This window comes from Diadema antillarum, unplaced genomic scaffold, assembly GCF_040938485.1.
Source record: "Diadema antillarum isolate AM-2024a unplaced genomic scaffold, OU_Dant_1.0 seq00000386_RagTag, whole genome shotgun sequence".
NCBI lineage: Eukaryota > Metazoa > Echinodermata > Echinoidea > Diadematoida > Diadematidae > Diadema > Diadema antillarum.
Genome location: NW_027271384.1, coordinates 173,267 through 200,803, shown reverse-complemented (window position 1 = coordinate 200,803; position 27,537 = coordinate 173,267). Strand labels below are relative to the sequence as shown.

The 27,537-nt window shown below is 43.4% G+C and overlaps 1 protein-coding gene across 1 annotated transcript in view; it reads left to right on the top strand.

The window, feature by feature from the left end:
- Window positions 1–21,679, top strand: part of LOC139731897 (lamin-B2-like) — a 41,698-nt gene extending 20,019 nt beyond the window's left edge. Inside the window, exons 4-10 of the mRNA XM_071642772.1 lie at window positions 508–678; window positions 3,162–3,287; window positions 6,702–6,922; window positions 7,886–8,069; window positions 16,171–16,401; window positions 19,784–19,837; window positions 20,584–21,679. Coding sequence (XP_071498873.1) covers window positions 508–678; window positions 3,162–3,287; window positions 6,702–6,922; window positions 7,886–8,069; window positions 16,171–16,401; window positions 19,784–19,837; window positions 20,584–20,613 — 1,017 coding nt within the window. The 3' untranslated portion in view covers window positions 20,614–21,679. The remainder of the gene's footprint in view (window positions 1–507; window positions 679–3,161; window positions 3,288–6,701; window positions 6,923–7,885; window positions 8,070–16,170; window positions 16,402–19,783; window positions 19,838–20,583) is intronic.
- Window positions 21,680–27,537: the final 5,858 nt, after the last annotated feature.

Sequence of the window (27,537 nt, the reverse complement as noted above, 5' to 3'; positions counted from 1 at the left end):
TTTTCTAGAGATCAAAAGGGTTTTTTTCAGTGGGATATCATCACATGTGTGAAGACAATGCAATTAGTTGCAAAGTTTAGGGGAGTCTCACATCAATAGTCCCTATATCAGAGCTGCCAAATCTCCCTGATTCTGCAGGAGTCTCCCTGAAAATGTCAAAATCTGTTCATGTCTGAATAAGAGAATATTATTAAAATCTCCCTGATTTGAGAATTATTTTCTCCCACTGAAATGGGTGTAACACACAGATATCTCCCTGATTGCCGTGTGGAATCTCCCTGATTTGGATGTGGAAATGTTGGCAGACCTGCTACATCTGTATATAGAACTAAGTTTATCATTGTCACTTGTAAGGGATCGAGCTTGCTCTGATGATTTTTCAAATATTCATTTCCAAATAAGCCCCAAAATTCATGTGACCTGTTTTGATTATCATCTTCCTCTGCTCATTTCTCCTTACCCCACCTGTCTCCCCATCCACCCCCCCTCCCCCCGTCAACCTTCTAGGAGCTGAAGGAGGTGCGAACCAAGCGCCAAGTCGACCTCTCCACCCTCGATGGCCAGACCCTGGAGGAACTCAACAACTCCATCTTTGAGAGTCTGCAAGAGCTGCGAGAGCAGACCTCGGAGCAGACCACCCTGCTCCGTCAGGAGACCGAGTCCCTCTACCTCAGCAAGGTGAGTTGGGAGGGGCGGCAAGCCGGCTCAGTCGATACCTTTGCAGCACCTGGGTTCAAGGCCCGGAGAGACCATCTGTGTTAAAGTTATCCCTCTTTTCCCAGGGCATTATAATAATGATAATGATGATGATGATGATGATGATGATGATGATGATGATGATGATGATGATGATGATGATACAGGGTATTTGTAATGCGCCAATTCCACATGACCAATGTGTTCAAGATGCAATAGGAAAAGTGAATTATGAAATACAAAAATCATTACACACACATGTACATGGAAGTAAATGAAACAATTATGATGAAAAGTAAGAAATTACATAATGTGTAATTCAACTAGAAAGCAGACCTAAACAAATGAGTCTTGAATGGACATTGAATGTTAGCATACAACCTCTTATATAGAGTGTGTCATGCTAGCAACAGTCGTGTCATGCTAGCAACAGTCGTGTGTAGACTTATTGGTGAGTGTTCATTCATAAAATTTTTTCATGAGTCATAGTGAGGAAAGGGTTTGCTTGTTTGTTAAAACATTCTTCAGCTAAAATGAAAATACTGATAGAAGGAATGTGCTATCTACTCATGTGAGACAAAGAGTAAGGTACAAAGAGCAATTAATTGGCTAGACAGAGATAACTCAGTCATGAAATTAAAATTACTTGACACGCTTTATCTATGAATAGTAAATAGTATTTGCCCTCCTGTTTGTGGCATCTCTGTACCGGAATGTTCGTCGGAAACCACCCACATTTGCTGTGGCCTGGAGCACTAAGACAACGTTCATGGAATTGATATTTTCAAGACCAGTTTGGGCGTATTTCATGGAAAGAGAAGGCCAAGATATCATAAGATTGTTTGAATTAGATTTGCTGGTATTGTCATTGTATGCTGATGGGGAATGTGCATATGTCATTGTAGCCTTGGTATGAAGTTTGTTGCTGAACTGGCGTGCAAAGTTCGCTTTCGATTTAAGAACCTTGTAGAGTGGGATACCATGGAGTGGGAAGGCTTGCCCAGCTCAGATATATTTGAGTATCCCCATAACAAATTGTGTCCCATAGATTTATCACTGAGTACACACACAGCTGAAGAATCTTGACTGAAGATGACCGTTACCAATGAGCTGCACGTATTAGCTGCACATGTTTTATAGCTGATGGGCACTATTTGTGTTTTTTCAATCTATCTCGATGGGCAGTGAATGAAGATCGATTCAGTCAGACCACCCATGTCTCCCCATGTCGCTGGGTCTAAAAAGGGCAAGGATCACAAAATATGATGCTTCCCTTTTGTTAATTGTTTTATTTTTACTTTGTTTTACATTGAGAGCCAGAGGAAGAAGTTGAGGCTGGAGAAGACGATGTAGTCACATCTATTACAGTTGCTGTTGCCATGTTAACATTTTGAAATATGACCTAAGAGTTGTGTGTTACAGGTACATGGCAAGTGATCCAAAGAATGCAAAAATTAATTACTCCTAGTTGAAGGATGCTTCAGAGATCGAGTACATAATGCCATGCCAAATATGTCTGTCTGACATTAGTGTTTGCATGTCATTTATTTCATGCCCAACATCTCATGCAATGCAATTGATACAGTTCAGAGTTTTTCTTCCTCTAAATGGACAAGGCAGGGTAGTCTCTAGGATATAATAACGTCAGATAAGATTTGTTCCAAGGCACAGAAACAGTGCCCAGCATATCAAATTCTGTGTCTAGCTACAACATAAGAAATGGGTGGAATATGAAGAGTGTGTTCGCAAAAACCGATAAGTCCATTTTTGAAGATTTTTAAGTACGGTCTCTGTCATAAAGTACAAAATAATACCTTTTAACTGATATATTGGTCACTACATATATAAAGGTACATTTTTGAAGTTATGGTCAAAATAAGCAAAAATTTTCTTATTATTTTCTTTATTTTTCCTGACCTTTAATGGCAAATATCTCCATTTGGCAAATATGGACTTATCAGTTTTTGCGAACAAACTCTTCTACAGATGTCCTTTGTGCTCTCTCCAACTGGTATTCTGTCCTCTCGTAAGAAACAAGGTATGAGTGTCCTCAAGCTAGTCATTGCAGGATCTTTTTCGTGGTCCATGTCTTGGATCCATATAAGAGTATGCTTTCAACACAAGCTCAAAAGCAGAAACTAAGTACTGGTACTGTAACTCCGTTGTACTGTATGCGCCATATATTTCGCGAGTTTTTATTTTTGCACATTTCATGAGTTGGGTGCTATCCGAAATTTGACAACACATGAAAATATTAACTCTCATCCTGGCATGAATGTGACGTGTACGCATACATTTCTCCATTCAGTACTGTACTCCACAATGGCGAATTGAACTACTCATGAAATTGGCGGGATGTCCCAATTCACAAAAAATTGAAGTCACAAGATATATATGGCATATAGAGTAAGTGAAGAGGAATCCCTAGAATAATCATTGGTGTCTGCATCATTCTCTTTTTCAAGATGGCCGACTTGAAGGCTCTGGCAGAGCGCCACCGGAACTCGTCGGTCTTGACCCAGGATGAGGTACGCAAGCTTCGCATCACCATCGACGACCTCACCTCCGAGATAACCACCCTCAGAGCTCAGGTACAGAATCCCCACAGTACAGTCTCAAATGAGACCATAATGTCTGATGATGGATGTAAAAGGGGTAAAAAAAGTTTTATTTCATTGGACTCCTATACAGGATGCATGTGTTCACAAATGTAATTTAGTGTTAATTTTAATTAATTCTTGTTCCTACGTGTATGGCGACTGGTACTCACAGGGAATAATGCATCAGCAGTACCTCAGCACTTTAGTCAGATAGCTCTCACTGAGCCTATCTCATACTCCATGTCTATCTATTAGGACTCACAAGGCGTATTAAAAACCAGGCATGTCACTTTACCATTCAACCATGCATAAACCCATTCAGCACGGTCTAGTGCCAAAGACTAGCAGTTGCAAGAAGGAGGCTGGTGTGAAAACGACAGGCCGAATTACGGTTCAGTGCGGCATTGCTATATCCTGGTTCCTGCTGTTACAACCGTCGCTTTTCTTTCTGCAGAGCTCTGTTACACTGACCTAGTAAGAACTAGTGGTTCCCCATTAATCTTTTAGGTATTTCTAGAGAGAGAGAGTGCTGTGGGCGCACTTACCCCCCACCCCAACTGAAAAGTTGCACGGTGAGCTCGCAGTATTTATACCTTTCCAAGCCAGGGTCACGGTCATGTGACTAATCCTGCCTTCGTAACCCATCATCTCACAAAATACATTGGAGTATTATGCAACCCTGCTTCTACAACTTAATCGTTTCTGGACCCCTTTTCCCCAGAGCTTCTGGCCTTTTTCCCTACTCTAGACACCGTCTACCTTGGTTTCTATACTGGGTGTATCATGAAAGTATAGGGTGTGCCAAAATCTCTTGTACAATTTCTCCATAGGAAAAGCACAGGGGCAAACTCTATGGGATTTTTACAAGGTGTTCAAAGTTAAGGGTATGGGCCACATATACTAAAGGTGCTCTGTCGCATTTTTGCCACACTACCCCCTCCTACTCCTGGAGGTTGGTGTGGAATGTTTTGTCATTTCTCTCTCCTATCAACAGGGCCGAGCGTTTTCAAAAGTGGGGGGCCCACTTCTGGGTTTCATGAGCTAACAAGCAAAAAAGAAAAAAAAATGGTCTTCAGCTCATCTTTCGCCTTCTACTTCCGGGTTTCTTCAGCTGACAAGCAAGAAAACAAAAAGGCCTTCAGCGCAAAAACATAACCTCACTACACTCACACTTCAAGATCTCTATCTATTCTTTCTAGTGCTACTTACGCACTTCCAGGGTAAAAAAAATTGGGGGGGGGGGGTCCAAAGTGGTGACACCTTGTGTATTCCTTTGTATGGTGCAAAAAAAAAATGGCCCCCCCCCCCCTCTAGTTCCGCTGGCCATGATCAACTGCTTAAAAAATCGAACACATTAAGTTATATTCCCACTATATATCTTGTACTTTCCCAATGAGCTTTTGGGTGCCAACAGAGCTTGCAAATTACAAACTTGCTACTTATTTACAAAGTGTACATATACATCCTGAATCATGGATTTCAAATTTTGATGGGGCATTTTTTTTTCCATTTCCAGGCCGAAATGTTAGGACATAGTTGGGTTTTCTGCAATTTGCTTCTTTTGCCAATTTCACATTTATATAAACAGGGAACAAAATCAAACATTTCCAAACAGTATAATTTTGGGACCTCCATGATTCGGGTTTACAGGTATAAAACAATCCAATTCAACAGTGAGACTGATGTCTATACTTTCTTTGTCTTCTTTTCTTCTTCATCTTCTTGGAATATCTTCAAGAACTTCAATTTCTTTTATGTCTTCATTACACAACATTGTTTAACACAGTCTTAAAATGTCTTTATTGATTCTTCTTCTCAAAGGGGCATGGTAGTCACCATGTTTGTGTCGATGATCTTGCTCAGCTGCAAAACCAGTGTGCGTGTCATTGATCATCCTCTGCTGCATTTCCCAGATTTGTGTCGTTGGTTCTCAGCAGCTAGCCATGGCGTGGGGCTAGCTTCATTTTATGAAACAGTGAAAAATGTCTCTTTTTCTCTTATTCTATTCGTTCTTATTCAAACCAAAATTTGCCAAAATAAATTGGGATACAATTTGGGTTGGATCAGTGTGGACCAGTGTCTGTATGTTAAACCGCACACAGTGAAAGGTATTACCACTACTAATCCAAATTTGTAATACTACTACGTGTTCATGACGGAGGACGATCACTGCCGCTCGCACATTAGTCTAGTCCATCAGACCCGTACCGCTTTGGTTTCCTTCTTGGGTGGAGAAATAGTCAACATTTGTCTTTGTTTGGAGAAATTTAAGTCTCGGCTCATTTGTTTTCCTTCCAGTTTTGCCGCGATTCTCTCTCTGAAAAGTCGCAGTCTGTCCCGATGTACAAATTTTGGGCTTCCCTGCCGGTTCCTTCTTTACTCGATAGGTTACATCGCTCAACTTGTCGAGTACTTGATATGGACCAAGCCAACTTTGTCTGAGTTTGGGGGAAAGTCCCTTCTTTGTTGCTGTATTGATTAGCCAAACCGCATCATCCATTTTTAATGGGTTGGATACCACTCTTCTGTCGTACGTTACTTTCTGGTGAGTGCTGCTCCCAGGTCGTGTACTTTCCTCATTTTCGTTTCCAGCGTGTACGCATAGTTGGTTTCTTTGTCAGTGTCTATGCTTGCATTGGGTAGTAGAACATCAATTGGGAGTTTCATGCTTCTTCTCAGCTTCATTTCGCATGGTGAGAATTCGGTAGTGTCATGAATTGATGTCCGCTAGGCCATCATCACGTATGGGAGCCATTCATCCCAGTCTCTTTGGTCAGGCGCTACGACTTTCAAGAGCATAGCCTGGAGTGTTCTGTTAAATCGCTCAACCATCCCATCTGATTGAGGATGAAAGGTCGTGGTTCATGTCTTGTCTATATCCAGCAGTCAACAAACTTCTTTGAAAAGGTTTGATTCAAAATTTCTTCCCTGGTCGATGGGGATATCCACTAGTATACCAAACCTACAGAGGAATTCTTCCATCAGCACTTTTGCTACTGTCTCTGCTGTGCGATTGGGGATTGGAAAAGCTTTTGTCCACTTCGTGAAGTAGTCAGATATCTCTAAACCATAATTTATTTATTCCCATTCCTTGACGTAGGAAGTGGTCCCACGATGTTGATAGCTATTCTCTCCATTGGTTTAATGATAATAGTGGCTACTTGTATTTTGGCTTGTCTGCGTTGAGATACCTTCTTTGCTCTTCCGCAGATTTGGCATGAGTTGCACCATGGGTATGAGGGTATCAGCCACATATTCTAAAGGCGCTCTATCGCATTTTCGCCACAGTATGTTTTTATATAATCTTCCCATTTTTTTTTGAGCGCGTAGGGACATTATCTGTGTTATGCGCTGTATGTGCACTGTTCATTATTGATTATTATCGTCACCCCTCCATGTCCGCAGAACGATGCCCTCATCGCTCGCATCAAGGACTTGGAGAACCAGCTCCACCAGGAGCAGGAGTCCCACTTGGAGGCCATCTCCATTCGGGACAGAGAGCTGCAGCAGCTGCGTGACGCCGTGGCCGAACAGCTGAAGGACTATGACGACCTGCTGAACATCAAGCTCAGCCTGGACAACGAAATCACCACCTACCGCAAGCTGCTTGAAGGAGAGGAAACCAGGTGAGTCTCTCCTCACATCTTCCTCTCTTTGTCTTTCTTTATCTTTCTCTCTCCATATTTCTTCTCTCCCCATACCTCTCTCTGTCTTTCTTTATCTCTCTCTCCCTCTTTCTTCTCTGTATTACTCTCTTCCTCTATTCTTCTCTTCATCTCTTTTTATCTCTCCCTCCATCTCTCTGTTTAAAATAGCTCTCTTTCTCTATTCTTCTTTTTGTCTCTCCTTATCTGCCCTCCCATCTCTTTTCTCTATATTACTCTTCCTGTTTATCACGCTCTTGCTCTATTTTTTTTTTGCCTCTCCCTATCTCTCTTCTTGAAATCGTTCTCTTTCTCTATTCTTCTCTTTGTCTCTCCTTATAATTCTCATCTCTCTTCTCTCTATCATTCTCTTATATATATCTCCCCATCTCTCTTCTCTCTGTCACTCACTTCTATTTCCCGATATACCCTCTATTTTTCCAATTTCTCATTCTCTCTCCCTGCATCACTCTACTGTGTGTTTTGTTTTGGTTTTTGTGCTTTTTTTTTGCTCTCTCTTCCTTTCTTTCTTTTTTTTTTCTATATTCACAGCGTTTGAGTTTTCTGTGGCAATTAGTACTGTGGAAATTGAGCATTTTGCTATATGAATTTGTAGGGGAAAAAAAATTACAGTCTTTTCTACATCCAAGGTCATTTAAATGCATCATCATTCCAGATTTAGTGTGCCATAGAAAAAAAAAAAGGTAGTCAACATGGAGAATTGAATGGTGCAGGATGTTTTTTCCATATCATTTGAAGTGACATTTCTGCTCCTCTATGCCATTACCATCATATGTTGGATAGAATAGAAAGTGTTCCACTTTTGGCTACCTAGAACGTCTGAAAATCTTTAAGGAACCTGCAGCCAAAGTTGTATTACTGTGGTTTATGAGTTTGAGTTACCGCTGTGTGGATGATTCTATGGCTTTGATACATCTCTGTCAGGTTGAAGATGAGCACGCCACCCCGGAAGATGAAGTCCACCAGTCGCGAGGTGCGTTCCGCCAAGCGCCGCCGCGTGGAGGACGAATCCAGCACCACGCAGAGCGCCACCACTAACGGAGTGGTAGCCATCGTCGAGAGCGATCCAGAGGGCAACTTCATCAAGTTGCACAACAACTCAGATAGTGTGAGTGCATTGCATGGTCAGAGACAACTTCCAAACTTTCACAACATGGCACCATTGTCAGTGGAAAGTCAAGTGACTTAATCCTCATGTTCAATATCTGTCAAGGAAAAGCTCTCTTTTTCAATGATCTACATCAGTACATCTGACCACCTATCTGTTATAGTATGCTATTATCCCGATAATTGCCCTAACATCGAAACTTTTACACAGTAAGCCTACCTTACACCGCCCGTGTCCCCCAGGCCGTACGCACGTCCGCCCGTACGCACGTAACCAGTCACCCGCCATGACTCTTCCTCTTCCCTGTTCGCCCACCATCGCGTTTAGACGTGTTTTCGATCTCTCGTGATAACCCGACTGCATCAGCGGGATCCCCCAGCAATCAGGCAATATCTTTCCTTAGTTTTGCTCCTTGATTGTTGTATCACATTTGTAGATCGTTTTTGTCATCATTTGTTACCGAGAAAGGGGCGAAATCGTGAATTTTATTTCGATCCAAACCTCCGCGGTTTTGTTTCGCGCTGCCCCATACGTTTGTATGGTGTGTGCACCGTGCCTCGCTTCTCGCCACGCACTGGCGGGTTTTTTCCCCCTTTCTCGTCTTAGCCTACCTCGGTTCGGCTTTTTGTCGTTCCTTTTATGTTTTTTCCTCCTCCCGTTCATGCCTTTATACCTTCTCGGGAGTTTTTTGGTGTTTTTTGACCTTTTTGAAGGTGTTAGAAACATCGAGGTTTCTTCGTAGGCTCTACGCCGTGAGTTAGTATCTCGTTACCGTAGTTAGCCTATGGCTGGCCGTGGGTGGCCGTCTTCGCCATGCTTGGGCTATGGCACGCCATTAGCGTCATTATTACCGATCGTTGACCTATGGCAAGCCCTTTGGCCATATTTACTCAACTTGTAGTCGTATGGCACGCCATTAGGGTCCTTATTATGGTTTGTAGACCTTATGGCTAGCCCTTTGGGACTTAATTGCACCTTGTCTTTGGGTTTTCGTCCCCAGACTCGGTTCCGTGCATGTTTCATGTGTGTCGTGCCCCCCTTAGGCCTTTATTGAGGTGGCCCACGCCTATGGCGCGCCTCTGGGGCTTCTTTTATATTTCGATTGGGTGTTTTTCTCACCCTTTTCGCACATGTTTCATGTTTGTTTACTGTCTCTTGGGTATTTTATGCTGAGCCTTCAACGATAATTTTGTCGGCCCAGCTCGGCCCAATTCCCGCCCCTTGTCTTGTACGCTTTTAAGCCTACTTTGACTTGGTTTTTGAGTCCCTTGTTTTAACATACACTTTCTTGTAAAGATACTTGTATGTTTATTCATGTCTACATTTTCTTTATGTTGTTGCTAACTGAGTCCTCTTCTCTTTTATACAGGATGACTCTTAGATGCACTTCTTGTCGCCGGGCCATTCCAGATTGGGACGCACATCCAGTTTGCGCTTTGCATCGCACGTGCACCCGATCTAGTCCCTGTCCCACGTGCTCCACTTGGTCAGACCCCTTGTGGGCCACGTTGGAGGCTTGGCTATCCTCCCACCCCCCCATACTTAGGGCTCCGGCCCTGGTTCCGTCCGGGGCCGCACGGCCGACGGACTCAGAGCTTTCTGCTCGGAACCCCCTCGCGGAGGGAGTCTCTTTGCCGGTCCCTGAACCGGAGGGGCTCGGATCCGGCTCCGCCGATCCGCCCCTTGAGATTCTCGCTTCTGAGGGAAGTGATTCGGGGGAGGAGGGTGGTCGTCCTTGGCGACCTGACCGGAGTTTGGCTGGCCTCTCGTCCCCCGGCCCTAGCCGGCCCATGGTGACAGAGAGCGGTGGGGTGCCGCCACGAGCGCCTTCGCTCATGCGAGCCGCCCCCACCCCGCCTGCTCGCAGCCCTGCGGCTGCAGCGGCGTCCAGCCTCGGCCCCGCCCGTTCCCCACCACCCGGCTCTCTCAGGCCGGCGGCGGCGGGGTTCGGGAGCGGTGGTGCGCCAGCTGCGGGTCCGCCCCGGCTGCCCACCACACGGGCTCCCTCCGACTCGGCCAGCACCCCAGGGTGCATGGCCCTAGGTTGGTAACTGCCCGCGCTCCTAGCAAGCCGGCACCTACCACCACTGGGACCCTCCCCGGCCCGTCCGCTCGGGCGGCGCCGGTTGAGCCTCCCGCTCGGGACTGGCAGCTTTCGGCGGCGTCCTCGACCGGCACCCCACCGGCCGGACAGCCCTTAAGCTCGTCCCTTGGGACTCTGAAGAGGAAGAAGAAGGCTAAGAAAAGGCCTTCCACGGCCCCTTCTGCCTCTCCCTCTTCCAAGAAGTCCAAAACCTCGGGCAAAAAGAAGAAGAAGGCTCCTAAGGCTCAGCCTAGTGAAGCTGAACTCTTTGAGGTGTTCAGCCGCTTCGCAGAGAGCCGAGGCTGGTCGCTCCCCGGCCTTCCGGCCGAATCGACCGCTGCTTCTTCAGTGCCCATGGCCCCACTGCCGCCACGCGGGGAGCTCATAGCCGGCACGAGCCGTGCTCCCGCGGCACTAGGGGCTCCGCCCGGGGAGGAAACTTTCCCCTCTCAGGCAGAGAGCCTTCGACTGCATCGCCCGGCCCCGGCCGCTGTCAGTCAGGCTGCGGTAGCTACCTCTACTGGTGGTCTGCTCTTACCGCCCCCTATCCCACGCCCTGCCTCGGGCCTGACGGCCCGTTCCTTGTTGGACGATAGCGCACTGCCAGCGGAGACTTTCTCCCCAGCACTAGCGCCTCCCCCTTTCCCACCCCTCTCTGATCAACTCGGGGTACCTGCCTCAGAGTCTGACCCCTCTTCAGAGTGGGAGTCTATGTCCACCTCATCGGCGGCGCCCTCCCTGATTGGGACCGAGGCCCCGCCTGGTTTGAAACACCTCAGTGAGGAGGCGGAAGCCTTGCTCCTCCGCTACCTGGAAGAGTTTTATACGGTCCGCCCGGACCCTGCGGAGCAACAGCCCCAGGCGTCCCGACTCTTCCGGGGGGGATCGGGTACTCATCCCGGCATTCCACTCACAGCCGACTTCAAGGATGAGTACGGGCGCATCGCTCGTGAACCGTCCCCCAGGGGTGGCCCTCCTGGTTTGAGAAGAGCGTTCACTTTTCAACCGGGCGACATGGCCCGTTTTCTGTCCCCAGAGACGCTATCCCCCGAGCTGCTTGCTCTAGGCGATTACGTGGGGAAGGTCAACCCCCTACGCAGACGCTCCTTTCTTGAGGAAGACAAGAGGTGGACGCATATGTCCATCTTGGCCAGATCCACGATGCGTCTGGCAGCGTACGCGGGTGCTCTGACCAATTTGGCCGTACAAGCAGACGACCTGCGGGTCTCTCCAGAAGACAGGCAGTTGCTCGACGCACTGCTTATGTCTATCTCGGAACAACTGTGGAAACAGTCTACCCGTGCAGCCTTGTACACGACTCGTCGTCGCAGGAACCTGGCTCTAGAAGCACTGGGTTTTTCAGCTAGACAGCGGGTTCAGCTGACCGCTGACATGCCCTGCGAGGGCCCCTTTCTGTTCTCAGGTCAGTTTGCCCCTCGGATCAGGGATGAGTTAGCTAGGTGCCAACAGGCCCGTGAATTGGCCACGCAGCTCAGATCCGTCCAACCACGAGCCCCCCGACCCCGCGGGGCCGCTCGCCCCTCGGCGGGACCCCCCCGCGTAACGGTCACCTTGCCTCCCCCTAAGCCGCCCCGCCGCTCCGGCCGCGGGCGCCGCAGTCACAGGGGTAGAGACAGACAGCGAGGATCAACCCGCCCGGCCGCCAGGGGCCGCGGCGGCTTTTGACTCCTTGCCCCGAGCGCTTCAGGCCCCCCCAGCCGGGGTGGGCGGCCGCCTTCAGGCCTTCCAGCCGGCCTGGGCGGCCATTACGGACGACGCCTTCGTGCTCTCCGTTGTAGGCGGTGGCTTCTCCATCGAGCTCGCCACTCCCTTACCCGGAGGCGTCATCCGTCTTTCCCCCCCTCGCTTGCCTCCCCTCAGACACAGAGGCATGGCGGCCGAGATCGCCGCCCTCTTAGCGAAGGGGGCAGTGGAACGGATCCGCGACCACCTGCGGTTATCCCTTTCCCCTACCTTTCTGGTTCCCAAGCGCTCGGGGAGCTTTCGCCTCATTCTCAACCTCAAGAGAATAAACAGGCACATCCGTACGGAACATTTTCGAATGGAGACATTGGCGTCCATACTCCCTTGCCTCAGACCGGGAGATTGGACAGTGTCCATAGATCTCAAGGATGCTTACCTCCACGTCCCGATAGCACCAGCATCCAGGGACCTGCTGGGTTTCTCCTTCGAGGGGAACGTGTTCCGCTTCCGCGCCCTGCCTTTCGGCCTGAAACCCGCACCACGCCTATTCACCAGGCTCGTCGCGTGTGTAGCAGCCTTCCTCAGGCAACAGGGTCTGAGGATATTTTGCTACCTCGACGATTGGCTGTTAGCAGCCAGCTCCCAGACCCTGCTCTCTCACCAGTTGTCATTTCTGCTGAGAACAGTACAGTCTCTCGGGTTTCTCATAAATTGGGAGAAGTCGGAGCTCGTGCCCACACAACGCCCAACCTTCCTGGGTGCAGTGATAGACATCCCCCGTCAGCTGGCGCGCCCCAGCCCAGCTCGGGTGTCTACGATCATATCCGCCGCCCGCCGTTTCAGACGGCAGCGACGAGTCCCTGCCAGATCCTTCCTTCAGTTCCTAGGATATCTGGCGAGCCTGGTCGATGTGCTGCCGGACTGTCGACTGCACATGCGCCCCCTGCAGATCCATCTGCTCAGTCATTTCCATCCGTCTCGGGACCCCTTGACGAAAATGGTTCCCCTGCCCCCGGCCACCCGCCTGTTATTCAGGCGATGGTGTTGCCCGGAGTTTCTGAGCAGGGGCAGCCCTCTGCAGCCCCCCCATCCCTCGCTCACAGTGACTACCGATGCATCCCACAAGGGTTGGGGCGGTCACTGTCAGGGGCTCCATGCCTATGGGGACTGGTGCCTTTCGGCTACCCTCCCCCACATCAATGTGCTGGAGTTTCAAGCGGTTATCCTGAGCCTCCACCACTTCTTACCTCTACTCCAAAACCAGACTGTGTTGATCTGCACAGACAATGTCACAGTGGCGGCATACATCAACAAGCAGGGCGGCACGCATTCCCCACGCTTGAACGCCCTCGCTGCCACACTGGAGATGGTGCAGGCGCAGGGGGATTTTTCCCATGGCCTCGTATATACCGGGCAGGGACAACCTCATTGCGGACTTCCTGTCCCGAGGCCGGGTCCTCCCCTCCGAGTGGAGACTCGACCCGCATATCATGAGCCGACTGGTGAATCAGATGCCACCACTGGAGGTGGATCTCTTCGCCTCGGAGCTGAATGCTCAGCTACCCAGGTACTGCACGAGAGTGCAGGACCCCGCAGCCTGGCGGCTGGACGCCTTCTCCTTCCAGTGGAAGGGATTCAGAGGCTATGCGTTCCCACCCTTCCCCCTCATTCCCCGCGTCCTGCGCAAGATCAGGCGGGACCAGGCTACCATCCTCCTTATAGCCCCCTGGTGGCCAAGGAGGTCTTGGTTCCTAGAGCTCACAAACCTACTGGTGGGGAGCCCAAGGCTCCTTCCAGCTCGCCCAGATCTAATAGCGCAGCCGGTGTCGGGAGCTCTACATCCCCGACCGAGCTCTCTCCACCTGATTGCCTGGCCCTTATCAGGGAATCCGGTACTCAGGCGGGCTTGTCAGAACGAGTTGCTTCACTCGTTGCCCGCAGCCGGAGAGAATCCACCCGGGAGGCTTACAATTCCCGTTTGGCTGGATACTATTCCTGGTGCCAATCTCACGGGGTGGATCCCCGTTCAGCCCCTCTAAGAGATGTGGCGGACTTTTTGGTTTCCCTCTTTGACAGAGGCTTAACCATCTCTACCATTAGGGGGTATCGCTCCGCCATCGCGGCAGTGCATACTGGCTTCGAGGATGGGTCCACTATATCCACTGCCCCCGCCCTCTCAGGCTTACTTCGCGCCTTTTTCTTGGAACGCCCCCCGACGAGGAGATTGCTCCCTTCCTGGAGCCTTCCCCGTGTGCTAGAGGCGCTTGCCAGGTCGCCTTTCGAACCCTTGGCCGAAGCCTCCCTTAGGGATTTAACCATCAAAACGGTTTTTCTCTTGGCTATCGCATCTGGGCAGCGCCGTAGTGCGCTGCATGCTTTGTCTACCCTGCAGGGCCACATACGGTGGGAACGGGCTGGTGTGAGGCTAATCCCTAGCCCTTCGTATGTGGCCAAAAATCAGACAGCAGCCTCCAGTCCGGTTGAGATCTTCATCCAACCTCTGGCCGCTCATTCCTCTGTCGCAGAGGACAAAGTCTGGTGTCCGGTACGGGCCCTGAAATATTACTGCGCCCGTACCAAGGACCGACGCTCCGGGGATCAACTCTTTGTAGTGACTAAGGAGCCCTTCTCTGCTGCCTCTAAAGACACCATATCGAAGTGGATTGTTGCCGCTATCAAAGCGGCTGGTTCAGAGGCTCTCTCCCCGGGGGTAGCGCCTCGCGCTCATGACACTCGCGGGATCAGCGCCTCCTGGGCCTTATTCGCAGGAGTGTCGGTTGAGGAGATCCAAAGAGCAGCCTATTGGCGTTCTCCCAATTCTTTCATTTCTTTCTATCTGCGGGACGTTCCCGCTGCTGTGCCCTCCTTCTCTAGGGCTGCCCTTTTGTCAGCGGCGAAGTCCCGTTGATTACACCGTCTTACAGCCAAGCCTCCCTTGTTAGTCCGTGTCGGTCTAGCATACTATAACAGATAGGTGGTCAGATGTACTGATGTAGATCATGAGGATCAGGCGTGATCCTCTTATCTACGAGGTACATCGACCACCTATCTGTGTCCCCCCCTCCTTCCCCTCGCCTCGCGGCGCGACTTGACTGTGTGTCCCGTTTGCGGGTGACCTGGTTGTGTGGAACTGGAGGAAGAGTCATGGCGGGTGACTGGTTACGTGCGTACGGGCGGACGTGCGTACGGCCTGGGGGACACGGGCGGTGTAAGGTAGGCTTACTGTGTAAAAGTTTCTTTGTTCGATGTTAGGGCAATTATCGGGATAATAGCATACTATAACAGATAGGTGGTCGATGTACCTCGTAGATAAGAGGATCACGCCTGATCCTCATGATCCATGTAATTGATAACTGCATTTTCTTTGTTGCTTAACCCTATTTTAACATTGACCCCCCTCGATGTTTTGCACCACGATTCCGCAACGCACAAAGATTTTTCCGTGTCGTTTCACAACTTTTTTCATTGAAGTCTCCCGCATATTTTGAGACCAAATTTGCAACATCCGGGTACACCATTCTGAAGTTACGTAATGTTCTGCATATATATGCCTGTCAACCCAAAAACAGCTCAAATTCATGATATCGTGTGCAAATCCAATGCAAATTGTGTTTTTTTATTAAGTTGATATAAATTAGATTATTTCAACTTTTAACCATTGAAATTAATCAATTCTAGTGTAGATAAGCCTGAAAAAGTGCCTGCAACAATTTTTTGGCAAAAAACAATAGAAAACAAAAGGTTGAAAAAACAATAAAATACATAAGAAATTAACAAAACAATAAAAAACAAAAAGAAATTGATTTTGATTGTGCTGTTTTTACACAAAAATTGTTTGATGTGTCTTGAGGAATTCTGACACAAAAATTTAGCAATCCTTCAGTCTTTTTAATGGAGTTAAAGGTGAAAATATGATTTCATGGATAAATTTGCATAATTAATTGATTAAAAATAGAAAGGCAATATTTTTCTATTGTATGACCATGTAATCTTGTAGTTGACATCCAGCTCTATCTTTAGGCAAAATTTCACGGCGATCGCATGATCGGTGGCCGAGATCTTAAGGGGGGTCAAATTGACCCCCCCCCCCCCCCCCCCCCAGTAAAAATTTGGTCTCAAATAGCCCAGTTACAATAGGGTTAAAGGAAATCGTTTGTTATATGACTGTTGCGGTCACCAGTAAGTATGTCATTGAAAGATTACAGAGGAAATGTGAGCCTGTAGTGTGATATGTTTTCTTGGTAATTGCATATTGTAAGATGATGCTGTGGATTGCACGCCACTAAAAGCTGTTCATTGCCATCCGCCTCACAGGACCAAGCTCTTGGGGGCTGGCAGCTGAAACGCAGTGTGGACGGGGGCAGCGATCGCGCCTACAAGTTCACCAGCAAGTTCGTCCTGAAGGCCGGGCAGGAAGTGACGGTGTGGGCCTCCGGGAGCAGCCGCAAGATCAACAGCCCGCCCGGCAACGTGGTCTTCAAGAACACGGACAACTGGGGCGTCGGCGACAGCGTGGAGACCTGTCTCGTGGATGCATCAGGAGAGGTAAGACAAGGCCTGAAATAAGATGGAGGGGGGGGGGGGAAGAGGAGTAGGAGGGTTAAAGGGAGGGTATAGTTTTGGTTGAGATGCGGATTTAAGTTTTAACTTTTTTTTGTGAAAAGATTGAAACACCACTTATATGAAATATCAAAGAACACGCATTTCTAAGAGGAATTAAAAGTGTACTTGATAAAAATGGGTTTTGAAATGGCCGAAATATTAATAACCAGAGAGGTCCTAATATAAGGTGGGACCACTTTGTTTTACTTTGTTTTTGCATATCTCGGCCATTTCAAAACCAAGTTTCATCTAATAAACTTTTAATTCCTCTTAGAATTGTATGCTCGTGGATATTTCATGAAGTGCTTTCTATTGATTTCAAGAAATGTTAAAGCTTGATTTCCCATCTCAACCAAAACTATACCACCCCTTTAAGTGGGGAGAGTGCGCTATTGAGCTCTTTTTAAGTTGATTTAAAGATGAGGGCAAAAGTTAAACAGAGATGAAATGTAAGATGCCAAGAATAGGTGATCCTTGAAGAAGAGATCAGACAGAAAGGGTGACAAGAAATTAAATGGTTTCTATAAATGGATGAGGAGTTCTCATGGCCAGCTCACCTTTAGGAATGGTGTGAACATATGATTCATAGGAGAGAATGATACCAAGGTAAAAGGTGATACAGAAAGGTAGAATCGCAAACCATTTCACTTAAAGGGATCGTATAGTTTTGGTTGAGACCTACTTTCAGGTTTCTAACATTTTTTGACGAGATAATGAGAAACTTCTAATGAAATATGAAAGAGCATGTAATTCCATGAGGAATTCAATGTTTATTTGATGAAAATTGGTCTTGAAATGGCTGAGATATCCAAAACAGAGTGATTCTAATAAGTGTGGGACCCACCCTTTATTACGATCGCTTTTGTTTTACTTTGTTTTTGGATGTTTCAGTCATTCCAAACCAAATTTCATAAGTGTTTTCTTGGTGTCTCGCAAAAAGTTAAAAGCCCAATTCTCATGTCCACCAATACTGTACTATCCCTTCAAATTCCTGCATAATGAAAGAGCACTGTGACTTCCCTTTTTTCAGAAAGTGGGGAAATGATATTACAACATATGTCAGCAACAAGTCAAGGAATGTGTGCTTTTCATTGACAAAATAATTTTGTTGAATTTTATTTATATTTTCTTAATATCATTCTTCATATGTGATGCCACAGACTGTTGTAGTCTACTCATCCAGTGATGGCGGCACCAAAGCTGTAAAGATTTGTGACTTTTGAATGGATTTCCTGATTTTCCTCAAACTTTCACCGATGTGTTGCAGTTTTAGTGCTACATTCACTCGATCCACACATATATTTGGGTTTCATTCCCCTTTAAAAGAACTAGGTCATTAACAACAATGACATGTACATGCAAACGTACATTTTATTGTTTCCCTTAAAAGGGATAGTACAGTATTGGTGGAGATGAGAATTGGGCTTTTAGTATTTTGCAAGATACCAAGAAAACACTTATGATATAGTACAGAGCATACCATTTTAAGAGGAATTCAAAGTTTATTTTATGAAAATCGAGTTTGGAATGACTGAAACATCCAAAAGCAAAGTGAAACAAAGCGATCGTAATAAAGTGTGGATCCCACACTTTATTATAATTGCTCTCTTTTGGATATCTCAGCTATTTCAAAACCGATTTTCATCAAATAAACGTTTAATTCCTCATAGAATCACATTTTATTTCATGTTTCATAAGATGTTTCTCATTATCTCACCAAAAATGTTAGAAACCTGAAATTAGGCCTCAACCAAAACTATACGATCCCTTTAGGGTAAAAATGGAAGAAACTAATCAACAATCAGTTTTGCTTGACTAGGATAGCATCCTTCAGGCAATATGGTATCTTGTAATTCTGTCTTATTTTTTACTGAAGGAACAGTCACCCACGTAGGATAGTTGATTTGAACGGAAGGGTCTGAAATGGACAACAAGGTCGAACCTGGGGACCCGATGATAATGACACAGGGGTTACGAGAAATGGGTTCAGCAGAATTTAAAACTCTTCTCCTAGAAAGAGTGCATTGCAGAGATAAGATATGGCTTTGATTCAAAAGGAATGGGGATCGCCAGGGAATTAACTTAGAGAGTTGATGGTGAGAAATGGGTTGTGTGGTAGAATTTGAAACCAGTTGATATACATGCAAAATAGAGTGCAGTACCATGAAAATGTAGGAGGTCTAGGCAAGAGATGGAAGTTTAACCCTAAAAAGGCTGGGGGGGGGTTGAATCAACCCCCCCTCGACATTTTTCGCGACTACTCCGCCGCGCGAAATTTTTTGACCGCGCCGTTCACTGACTTTTTACTTTCAAGTCTCGCGCATCTTTTGACACCATTTTCGTGAAAATTGCGCATACCATTATAATGACGCTGCATGACATTTTATAGATGCCTGTCATACCAAAAATGGCTCCAAAACGTGATTTTTGTGTATAAAGTGTATGCAAATGGAGTTTTCTCTTCTTATTCATAAAGATATGATTATTTTCACTTTCATAGGCTGAAACTAATTAATTTTATCATAATTATGCTTGAAATAGGTTCTGTCATAAATTGTGCAGAAAAAAAATGATAAAACAAAAGGTCAAAAAAACAAAGAAATACATAAGACATTCATAAAACAATAAAATACATAAGAAATTGATTTTGATACCAATTTTTTTTTTCAAGTAAATTGTTAGGAATGCTACAAAGATTGTTTTCACCAAAAATTAGGATTCTAGGAGCTTTAATTTCTGATTTAGAGCAAAATGTATTAATGATTTTATGCATATATTAGCATAATTAGTTATTATGATGAAAATTTCCATTTCTTTTTGTATAGCTTGGTGAAATACGCCACAGGTAATGCACGTGCCAAATGTCATGGTGATTGCGCAATCGATGGCCGAGATCTGGGGGGGGGGGGGGGGAGGGGGTGGTTTGAATCAACCCCTCCCCGGCCACAGAACACCCAAAAAAGCCCGGCCTGGTTAGGGTTAAAGGGGGAGGGGAAGCAATGAAGGTACGCAGTGAGTGGGAAAATCACAACCCTGCGGCCTTTTGGTAGGTTAGAGTCGCATCCCATTTTCACCGACATGGAAAATTCAGCTGTGTAGCTTATGAAAGGGGGAGAAAGTGGCAATCTGAGCATTTTATGCATTCTTAACGCATTGAGGATGAGTCCCGAGTATACTCTGGCAGGTGTCTATGGGAAATGAGTGTTATAGCAAAATCAGCCCGTCCTCAACGGCTTGATGTGTCAGTAATAGTTGATGGATTTCTGTGCTCTATCAATGACGCTGTGGCAATAATAAGTTTTTTCTGCTTTTTTTTTTCTTGCAGGTGATGGCTACCCGAACTGTCACCAAGGAAGTGGTGACCCACGAAATTCGAGATGTAAGTTTCAAATTTGCGCTACTCACTTGTTTTAGTCTTTCAAGCAGTAATCAGGAGTCAGTTTTGCCCAGTTATGAAATTAGCACAGTGAGGAGAGAGGTGACAAATCTTCCAAGTTTCTGTACAGTTGTGTAAGTGCAGATAGGAATAGAAATGTTTGGACGAGATAATGCATCAAGGTGAAAGTATCATGGACCGTACTTTGACAGTAATATTTATTGTCCGGAACAAACAAGTGTGCAGTTGTAGTTACTTGTTCCGCCTTTCTGTGTTGTCAGTGTTCAGACATAGCATGCACTTCCCCAAATATTGGCTTACTCTCTTGAATGAATTAATGAATGTTTGACTGCAAGACACTACATTTTACATATTTTACATAAGTATTTTCCCTTCTATCTTGTATTCCCTCCTATTCCTTCTCCATCTTTGATTTGATTTCATTTTTTTTTCCTTGTAAGATTTGTAGGGTGTTGTTTGTGTTCATTGTGCCTGTCATAGTATGTAATTGTGGTGTGAGATGTGTTTGTATTGTCATCATTATTTTGGTACAATGTAATGTCACTGGAAACCAAATTTCTATGTCATGCATAGACCAATAAAGATGAATGAATGAATGAATGTTTGACTGCTAGACACTACATTTTACATATTTTACATAATTACTCTCCCTTCTATCTTTTATTCCTTCCCATTCCTTCTCCATCTTTTATTTCATTTTATGTTGTGTTTTTTTTCATTATTTCCAGGGGGAGTCTGAACGATGCAGCCTTATGTGAGCCGTGACAGAAATGACGTTACATCAGGATACCTTTTAAAATTTGTAGAAATAACATTACCATTTTGAGCTATCTTCATACAATGATGTTACGTGATTTTAACAATGCGTAGATACATTTGTACAGATCAGTAGAAGTTCAGTGATCTAGATTTGTGTGTCTCTTTTTTAATATTTTTATAATGTGGCATTGCGTTATTTTTTTTTTTGTGTGTGTGTGTAATGTGGAGGGCAGTCTGCAAATCATGTGCAGTAATTTTAGGGAGTTTTTTGTCTGTTATACGAATCAAGAGTAAAAAGATCACACTTTAGGAAGACAGAATTCTTTTCATGGAATTCTTGGCTTGCATGGAAGCACTGAACAGAGTCTCGTTTAAACATGAGTGGATTTGCAACTGTGTCGTAGAATGTTCTGTTGTAGAGGAATTTTGGATTGAATTTGTCCTGCATTTCTTGTTTTATTTTTATTTTTTGCTGTTCGAAGCTCCACCACAATCATCATTTCTTCTCTTTTTATGTGTGAAAAGTTCAGAGTATCATGGTAAAACCTATTTTTGTTTTTCAGGGTATGTTCAATCTTCCATGATACAGTCGTCTTGGCTTTGTAGAGAGTCTCCTTTTTTTCTTCTTTTTTTCTTTTAGTGGTAATCCTCTTGCAATAAAAGAATGACAAACCTAGCTGGAGCACTGCTATACAGTCAGTAACCCGCCCCTCGAAAAAGTGGAATTTCTTTTGGATGAGAGTCACAGATTTTTGTATCATTCCTGTAGTGAGCCGCATATGCCTTGGCTTCCTAGTCTAAGTTGTGGCTTGTGTCGAGGAAAGTGTGATTTCTGTCCATTGCTGTCACGCAAGTAACATGGTTTACCAGAAATGTCGGTGATGCTTTTGTTGCCAATTTGCTTAATGGGCGTGGTTAGGTGCAGAATCAGCACAAAATCATGACGCAGACTTTTCAGATATTGAGATGTGAAATGATGTGGAGTGATCAAAAGACGAAAACCAAAATGAGATGTTCATCCTCTGTTATCAATTCAGATTTGATAGTGGTTGTGATGGAAACCAAATCAACCACATATTTTTTGTTCAACCGTGAAAACAACAGGTTTATTTTGAACGTGAATTGTCCATTTATATAACCATAACTGACCCAGAAATCATGTAACAAATTCTCTAATTGCCTCTTTTAAGGACATTTACATAGAAACTGCTTTTCTTCTTGAACAGCAGGAAGGATTTGACCTTTTCCTTCTCAGACTTACACAACAATCCTGGCCAGTACAAGGATGCATGACATGTGGTGCTTTAGTATGAATAGTTCTATTTTGAGAAATTGGCATTCTGAGAAGAGAATGGGGAGGCATGCCCACTTAATTGCGAGGCTCCTTTGCGTAATGATAGCGTATCTTTGTAGCTTGAGAAGTGTCAAACAGTAACAAACCTTGTCTGCTGCATTTTTGCAAATATTTTCAGCACTACACATTTTTAGCTCTCATTCTTCATGAACCAGAGCAAAACTGCTTTTTATTTTCTGTTTTGTTTTTTAGTGGGGGAGGGGTTGTTTTGGGGTTTTGGTTGTTTTGGGGTTTTTTTTGGGTAGAGGCTGAGTATAACCCAGGGTCAAAGAATTATGCTTCTGATCAGTGTACATGATCAGCTAACAGTGTATCTATGTAGGGATCCTTTGTACATCAGAGACTTGCAGTCCTTTGTCAAAGGCTGTTTGGATATTTGCTTATTTTGGGTGTTGTTGTTTTTTTTCTTCTTCTTTTTTAGCCATGTCCCTTAGAAGATCATGTAGAGCTTTTACTTTGCCCGAAAACTAGATCCATAATGGCATTACACTGTTTCTTTGTGTGTATTCGTGTTTATGCAAATTAGCACTCTAATGGCTTTGTCATAGCATCTCTAAACATGTGGTGAATACAGTATGCATTCTCTTTGATTGCTGAGTTCTTCTACATTATCCTGTTATTGTTTCTTTTTCTTCTTTCTTTGTTTGATTGGGGATGAAGGGAGGGAGAAATTTAAGCTTACTTCCAAATTCCATTGCAGCCTATTAAAAAAAACTGATTCTTTCATGTTTACCTGCCTAATTAGTTTACACAGGGTCTTTGTGTAACCTGCTGATCGGTACCTCTACCAGTTGGTTTCTTGTACATACATTTTAGTTGTTGGGTTTTTATTTATGTGGGTATTGCGTATAAGTCATGGCCTATGTTTAAAATAGCGAAGGGCACATTGTGATAATGTGAATTGAAAGCTGTAGGTGAGAGAATTTTGTATGTTTTTCTCTTTAAAAACATACAAATCTGCTTGTTTATATTTGTAGTTTAGTGTGTCAAGTTTGTAGCATTGTACTATAGTAAACTCTATAATCATTTTCTTTTCTTTCTTTTTTTATTTTTTGAGTGTTCGGCTTTTGATTATGTGAAAGTAATTTTATAAGGTCTTATTCAGAGATTGCCGTAAAGTGTATGGACTCATTTTACATATGTGATCTATTTATTCATGTTTTTGACATTCTTGTGTGGAGGTTTTATCCTGATTTTTGTTGTTATACATGCACACACAGAAATTGAGTTTTATGTTTTTTGTTTTTATTTTTTCATTGTTGATGAAGGAAAATAAGACAGCGACATTTTCATTTGGAAACCAAGACACATTGATGAATGAAAAATTGGTGTTCACATATTGGGAAGTTTCCACGGCTTGGCTGGACTTGTTGACTTGGTTGAACCATGTAAATCACAGGGACTTGCAATATCTCAAGAGATATTTGGTTAACATGGGCCTTCTCATTGCATTTATTTCTCCTTATATGGTCAAGCAAGATGAAAACCAAACAGAATAATTGCAAATTAAATTCATGGTGCTTTTGGAGGAAATCAGAGAAGCAATCAATAATCTTTTTTTTCTCCCTCAAATCTGCTATGGCCGTATTTTTTTTTCCATTTTCTTTTTAAGTACTGTATATGTATCCAGCAGGCCCTGAATGTAATGCATTATTGTCTACTCACAAGCTTAATATAGAAAGTAAAAAGTAGAACCTATATGTGTAGGGTAGTGTCTCTGATATAAAAAACAACAACAACAAAGCAAAAAAAAAAACAAACAAATAATGGGGTATGCACTGGTCATTCTGTATGTTGTTTTGTTACTTTGTAATATAAACTGTAGCTCTTAACCGTGTGATCTTGATATTATCAGTTTAAAAAGAATATTTCTTAGGTGTATATTTTAGCGACTCTCATGACCTAACCTTTGCGACGAGATTTCCAGAAAGGAAGAAAGAGTGAGGTTAGTTTTGAATGATCTGCATGTTTCAGCAGCCTTTTAAGTAGAACAAGCACGTTAGATTGTACAGTATAGCTGTGCTGATGGGGAATTATATCCTGTTAGATACTGATATATGGTTAAGTCTCTGAAGGCATACAGTTAAAAGAAACTGTATGCTTAAGACTAGCACTTAACCAAAACACAACCCTTTTCTCCCATCTTTCTTTCTGTCTTTCTTTCTTTCTTTCTCACACAATTAAACACACACAAAAAAGGAAAGACTTAAAAGATTGTCATGTAATGATACCAACTGGTATCATTTGTTGATTTATACCAGTAACATTAAGTATCTTTTCTCATACACCTCATACACCCCTTGTAAACTTGCTGCTTTACTACCTGGGAAACCTATCTAAATTTGATCATTAATCATGGAATGAATGCACAGCCCTCAATATGCAAATTACCATTAGTAGATAAACCGCAATTTGAGCTTATGATTGAGCAAAATAAGGAAAGAAAAATGAAAAAAGAATTAAACCAAAATGATATGTAAATGGGATAGACAAGTCTTGATACCTTGTGCCCATTGTAAAGTAGAGAAAATCATCAGTCACATGTTTGACGGATTTGTTACTGTTTGATTTCAGTGACTTCTGATATTTTGTCTGCTTGAGTAGATCTTAGACCATGTTTATCCACATTACCAGTGACTGTCTGGTATTCACGTTGATTTTGTTTTGGGTTATTTTTTTCTTTTCTTCTTCTGCCCATGTTCAGGTATTTGATAATGACTGGAATAGATTAATTCTGCGAGCTAGGCATGTTTATGATGTGCCTATGATGTTGTATCAGGTCAACATGTTTCAGTCTAGAGTCTCGTAGATGACCTTTATCGATCTCTAGCTGGCTTTTCTGCTCATAATTATGCCATAAGTTTTCTTGTCTAATATGTGCCTCTCCGTGACCATATATAGCAGAACTTTGTTTGCTATATGTTTGAAATTTCACTCCTACAGTTTGTGTACATTGTGATGTTTCATCACCATCATTTTCTTCAACATTTTAATTCTATACCCCATATTCTTAGAATATTTTTTTGTTTTGTTTTTTAATATGTCGTGAAAAGGAGTGTTAAAATCCAATGCAGTCGTGCCATTGAAGAGGTTTTCAAAGAATCGTCTGAATGCTTGATCCTGTGGGTTTGGTGGTTCTTTTTTGTTTTGTGAATCATTTGGACGATTTTTCTTGCCACATATAAGATTTTGATGACTAGCTGAAGAGACCCGACTAAATTTAGGCTAAAAGCCATTAGAGAAAGGAATAAACTATTTATAGTGGGCCACTGAAATAAATACTGGTAGAATGTCTATTTTTTTCCCCAGATGAAATCAACTATGTGGTGCATTCTGCTAGTGTTACACCCGTAGAATCTCTGTGTTTGATGTATACCATTGTATCCACACAAATTTTGATAAATTGGAAATATTTTAGGAAGTTTATTCATCAAAGATTTGAAAGTGCTGAAGAGATTATGACACATGATTTAACTGATGTTGTTTGTAGTAGGTGTTGATATAGATACATTTATGAAATATTGTTATTACTTCTTTTTTTTTAATTGTATCATATTGCTTTCTGATAATATTCCCTGGTTGGCACTGTCAGTCATTTTAGGCAGAAAGGATATCTTTTTCTATTAAAAAATTTGATTTAAAAAATCTGTTGAAAGTTATCGAAAATGACACTCATCACACCCGGCAATTTTTAAGTTCCAGTTTGGATGGCAAAATGTCATGCTGTCTGCACAAGAAAAGAAGCAATATGTTACAATGTAACAGGAAATGCTTGCTACAAATACATAATTGAGTTGGAAAGTCCCACAACAAGCTTTTGCACTTCTCTCCAGAGGAAAAAAACAAAGAAGAAGATTGTGGTGGTGGTTATCTCCACAATGATGGCTATACTTTCAACATACTGTGTTTTTGACAATGAAGCAGGAAGTACATTGTAGTGAACAAATCATGTACTTTCATCAGTTTGATCATTCATCAAGTTACTGCTTTGTGTATCTTCATCATTATTTCTCCCAATATGTGTGACTATGTACCACTTCCACTCTCCTTTCTTTTCTTTTTTTAATGAAATGTATATGTTGGATTCCTCCGTTTCTGGCTTGGATTTGTGTGATATGCACATTGTATTCTGTGCTACGTCCTTCATTGTATAAGTTTTTTTTCACAATAAAACGTTTGAAGCACTCAATCGGAAACCATATAGCGCTCGGATGACCAGGATATTTTTGTATAGAGTGACTGTGTTCCATGTACAGTATTGATTGTGATGTGAATGTGGTGCCTGGAGGGGAACGTTTCCGCATCCATAAACATGGATTCAGTGAATGTTGGAATATTAAAGATGGGCCATCCCTTTTGCATTCCCTCCCAAATAGCACAGAACATGATATATTCCACCAAAATGACAAGACTATTGTAAAGCTATAACATTTCTGTGATATTAGAAGGTTGTTTGCCGTTAAAATTCAAATAACGCACCAAATGCTCACCAAAACGTATTCTGTGTACTATGCACAGCTGCATACATTAATCCTTCTGTGGTTGTAATATGATTCTTATACTTCGAGCAAAAGATATGCATGTTAAAGCTGTCAGAAAAGAAGAATTCACTGGCTTCTCTTACTTTGTTATCGATGGCAAATAACAACACACCACTTACATGAACTACATAAGTGCATCACACAGGTCTTTAAAACTAGACTAGTAGTTTAGATTTGCAATTTTTTCGTAGTATGAACAAATTATTCAAATCAACAAATAAAGACCCTATTGAGTTAAAAATTTACAGGTTTTCAAATAGTGTTTTCTTCCAAACGTAAGTGTTCTCACCAATTTTTCAAAAATTTGCATGCATGGCCCATCTTTAAAGGGATGGTACAGTTTCGGTTGAGATGGGGCTTCATTTTTCCAACATTTTTTTAAAATGACAATTTTTTTTAGATAATGAGAACCTCTTATGAAATATAAAAGAGCAAATACAGTAATGCTATGAGGAATTCAAAGTTTATTTGAAGAAAGTTGGTTTTGAAATGGCTGAGATATCCAAAACAAAGCAATCCCCCCCCCCCAAAAAAAAAAAAAAAAAAGTTGAGACCCACCTTTTATTAGGATTACTTTATTTTTGGATATCTTAGTCATTTCAAAGCCGATTTTCATCAAATGAACTTTAAATTCTTCTTAGAATTATATGCTCTTAACATTTCTTAAAGTGGTTTCTAAGTATCTTGCAAAAATTTAGAAGCTGAATCTTAACCTCAGCCAATACTACACTATCCCTTTAATGACTCACTTAGTGAGATTTTAATTGAACAAAAGTTTCGGAGTTCTGGAGTTTGCTCTTCGTACATGTGCTTTCCTGTTCTACATGGGAACTATATGTTAATTGTGATGTCACTGTACTACCATGATGTCAAGAAAATGGAAAGTACAATTTCAAAATGTAATACCAAAACATTGGTTAAGCATTTGCTCCTTCAGAAGGTATGGAGAAGACTGTGCTTAAAATGTTACTGTAGCAGGTCAAAAAAGATGTTTACTTTTATCAAAATATCCCCAATTTGTGATTCAT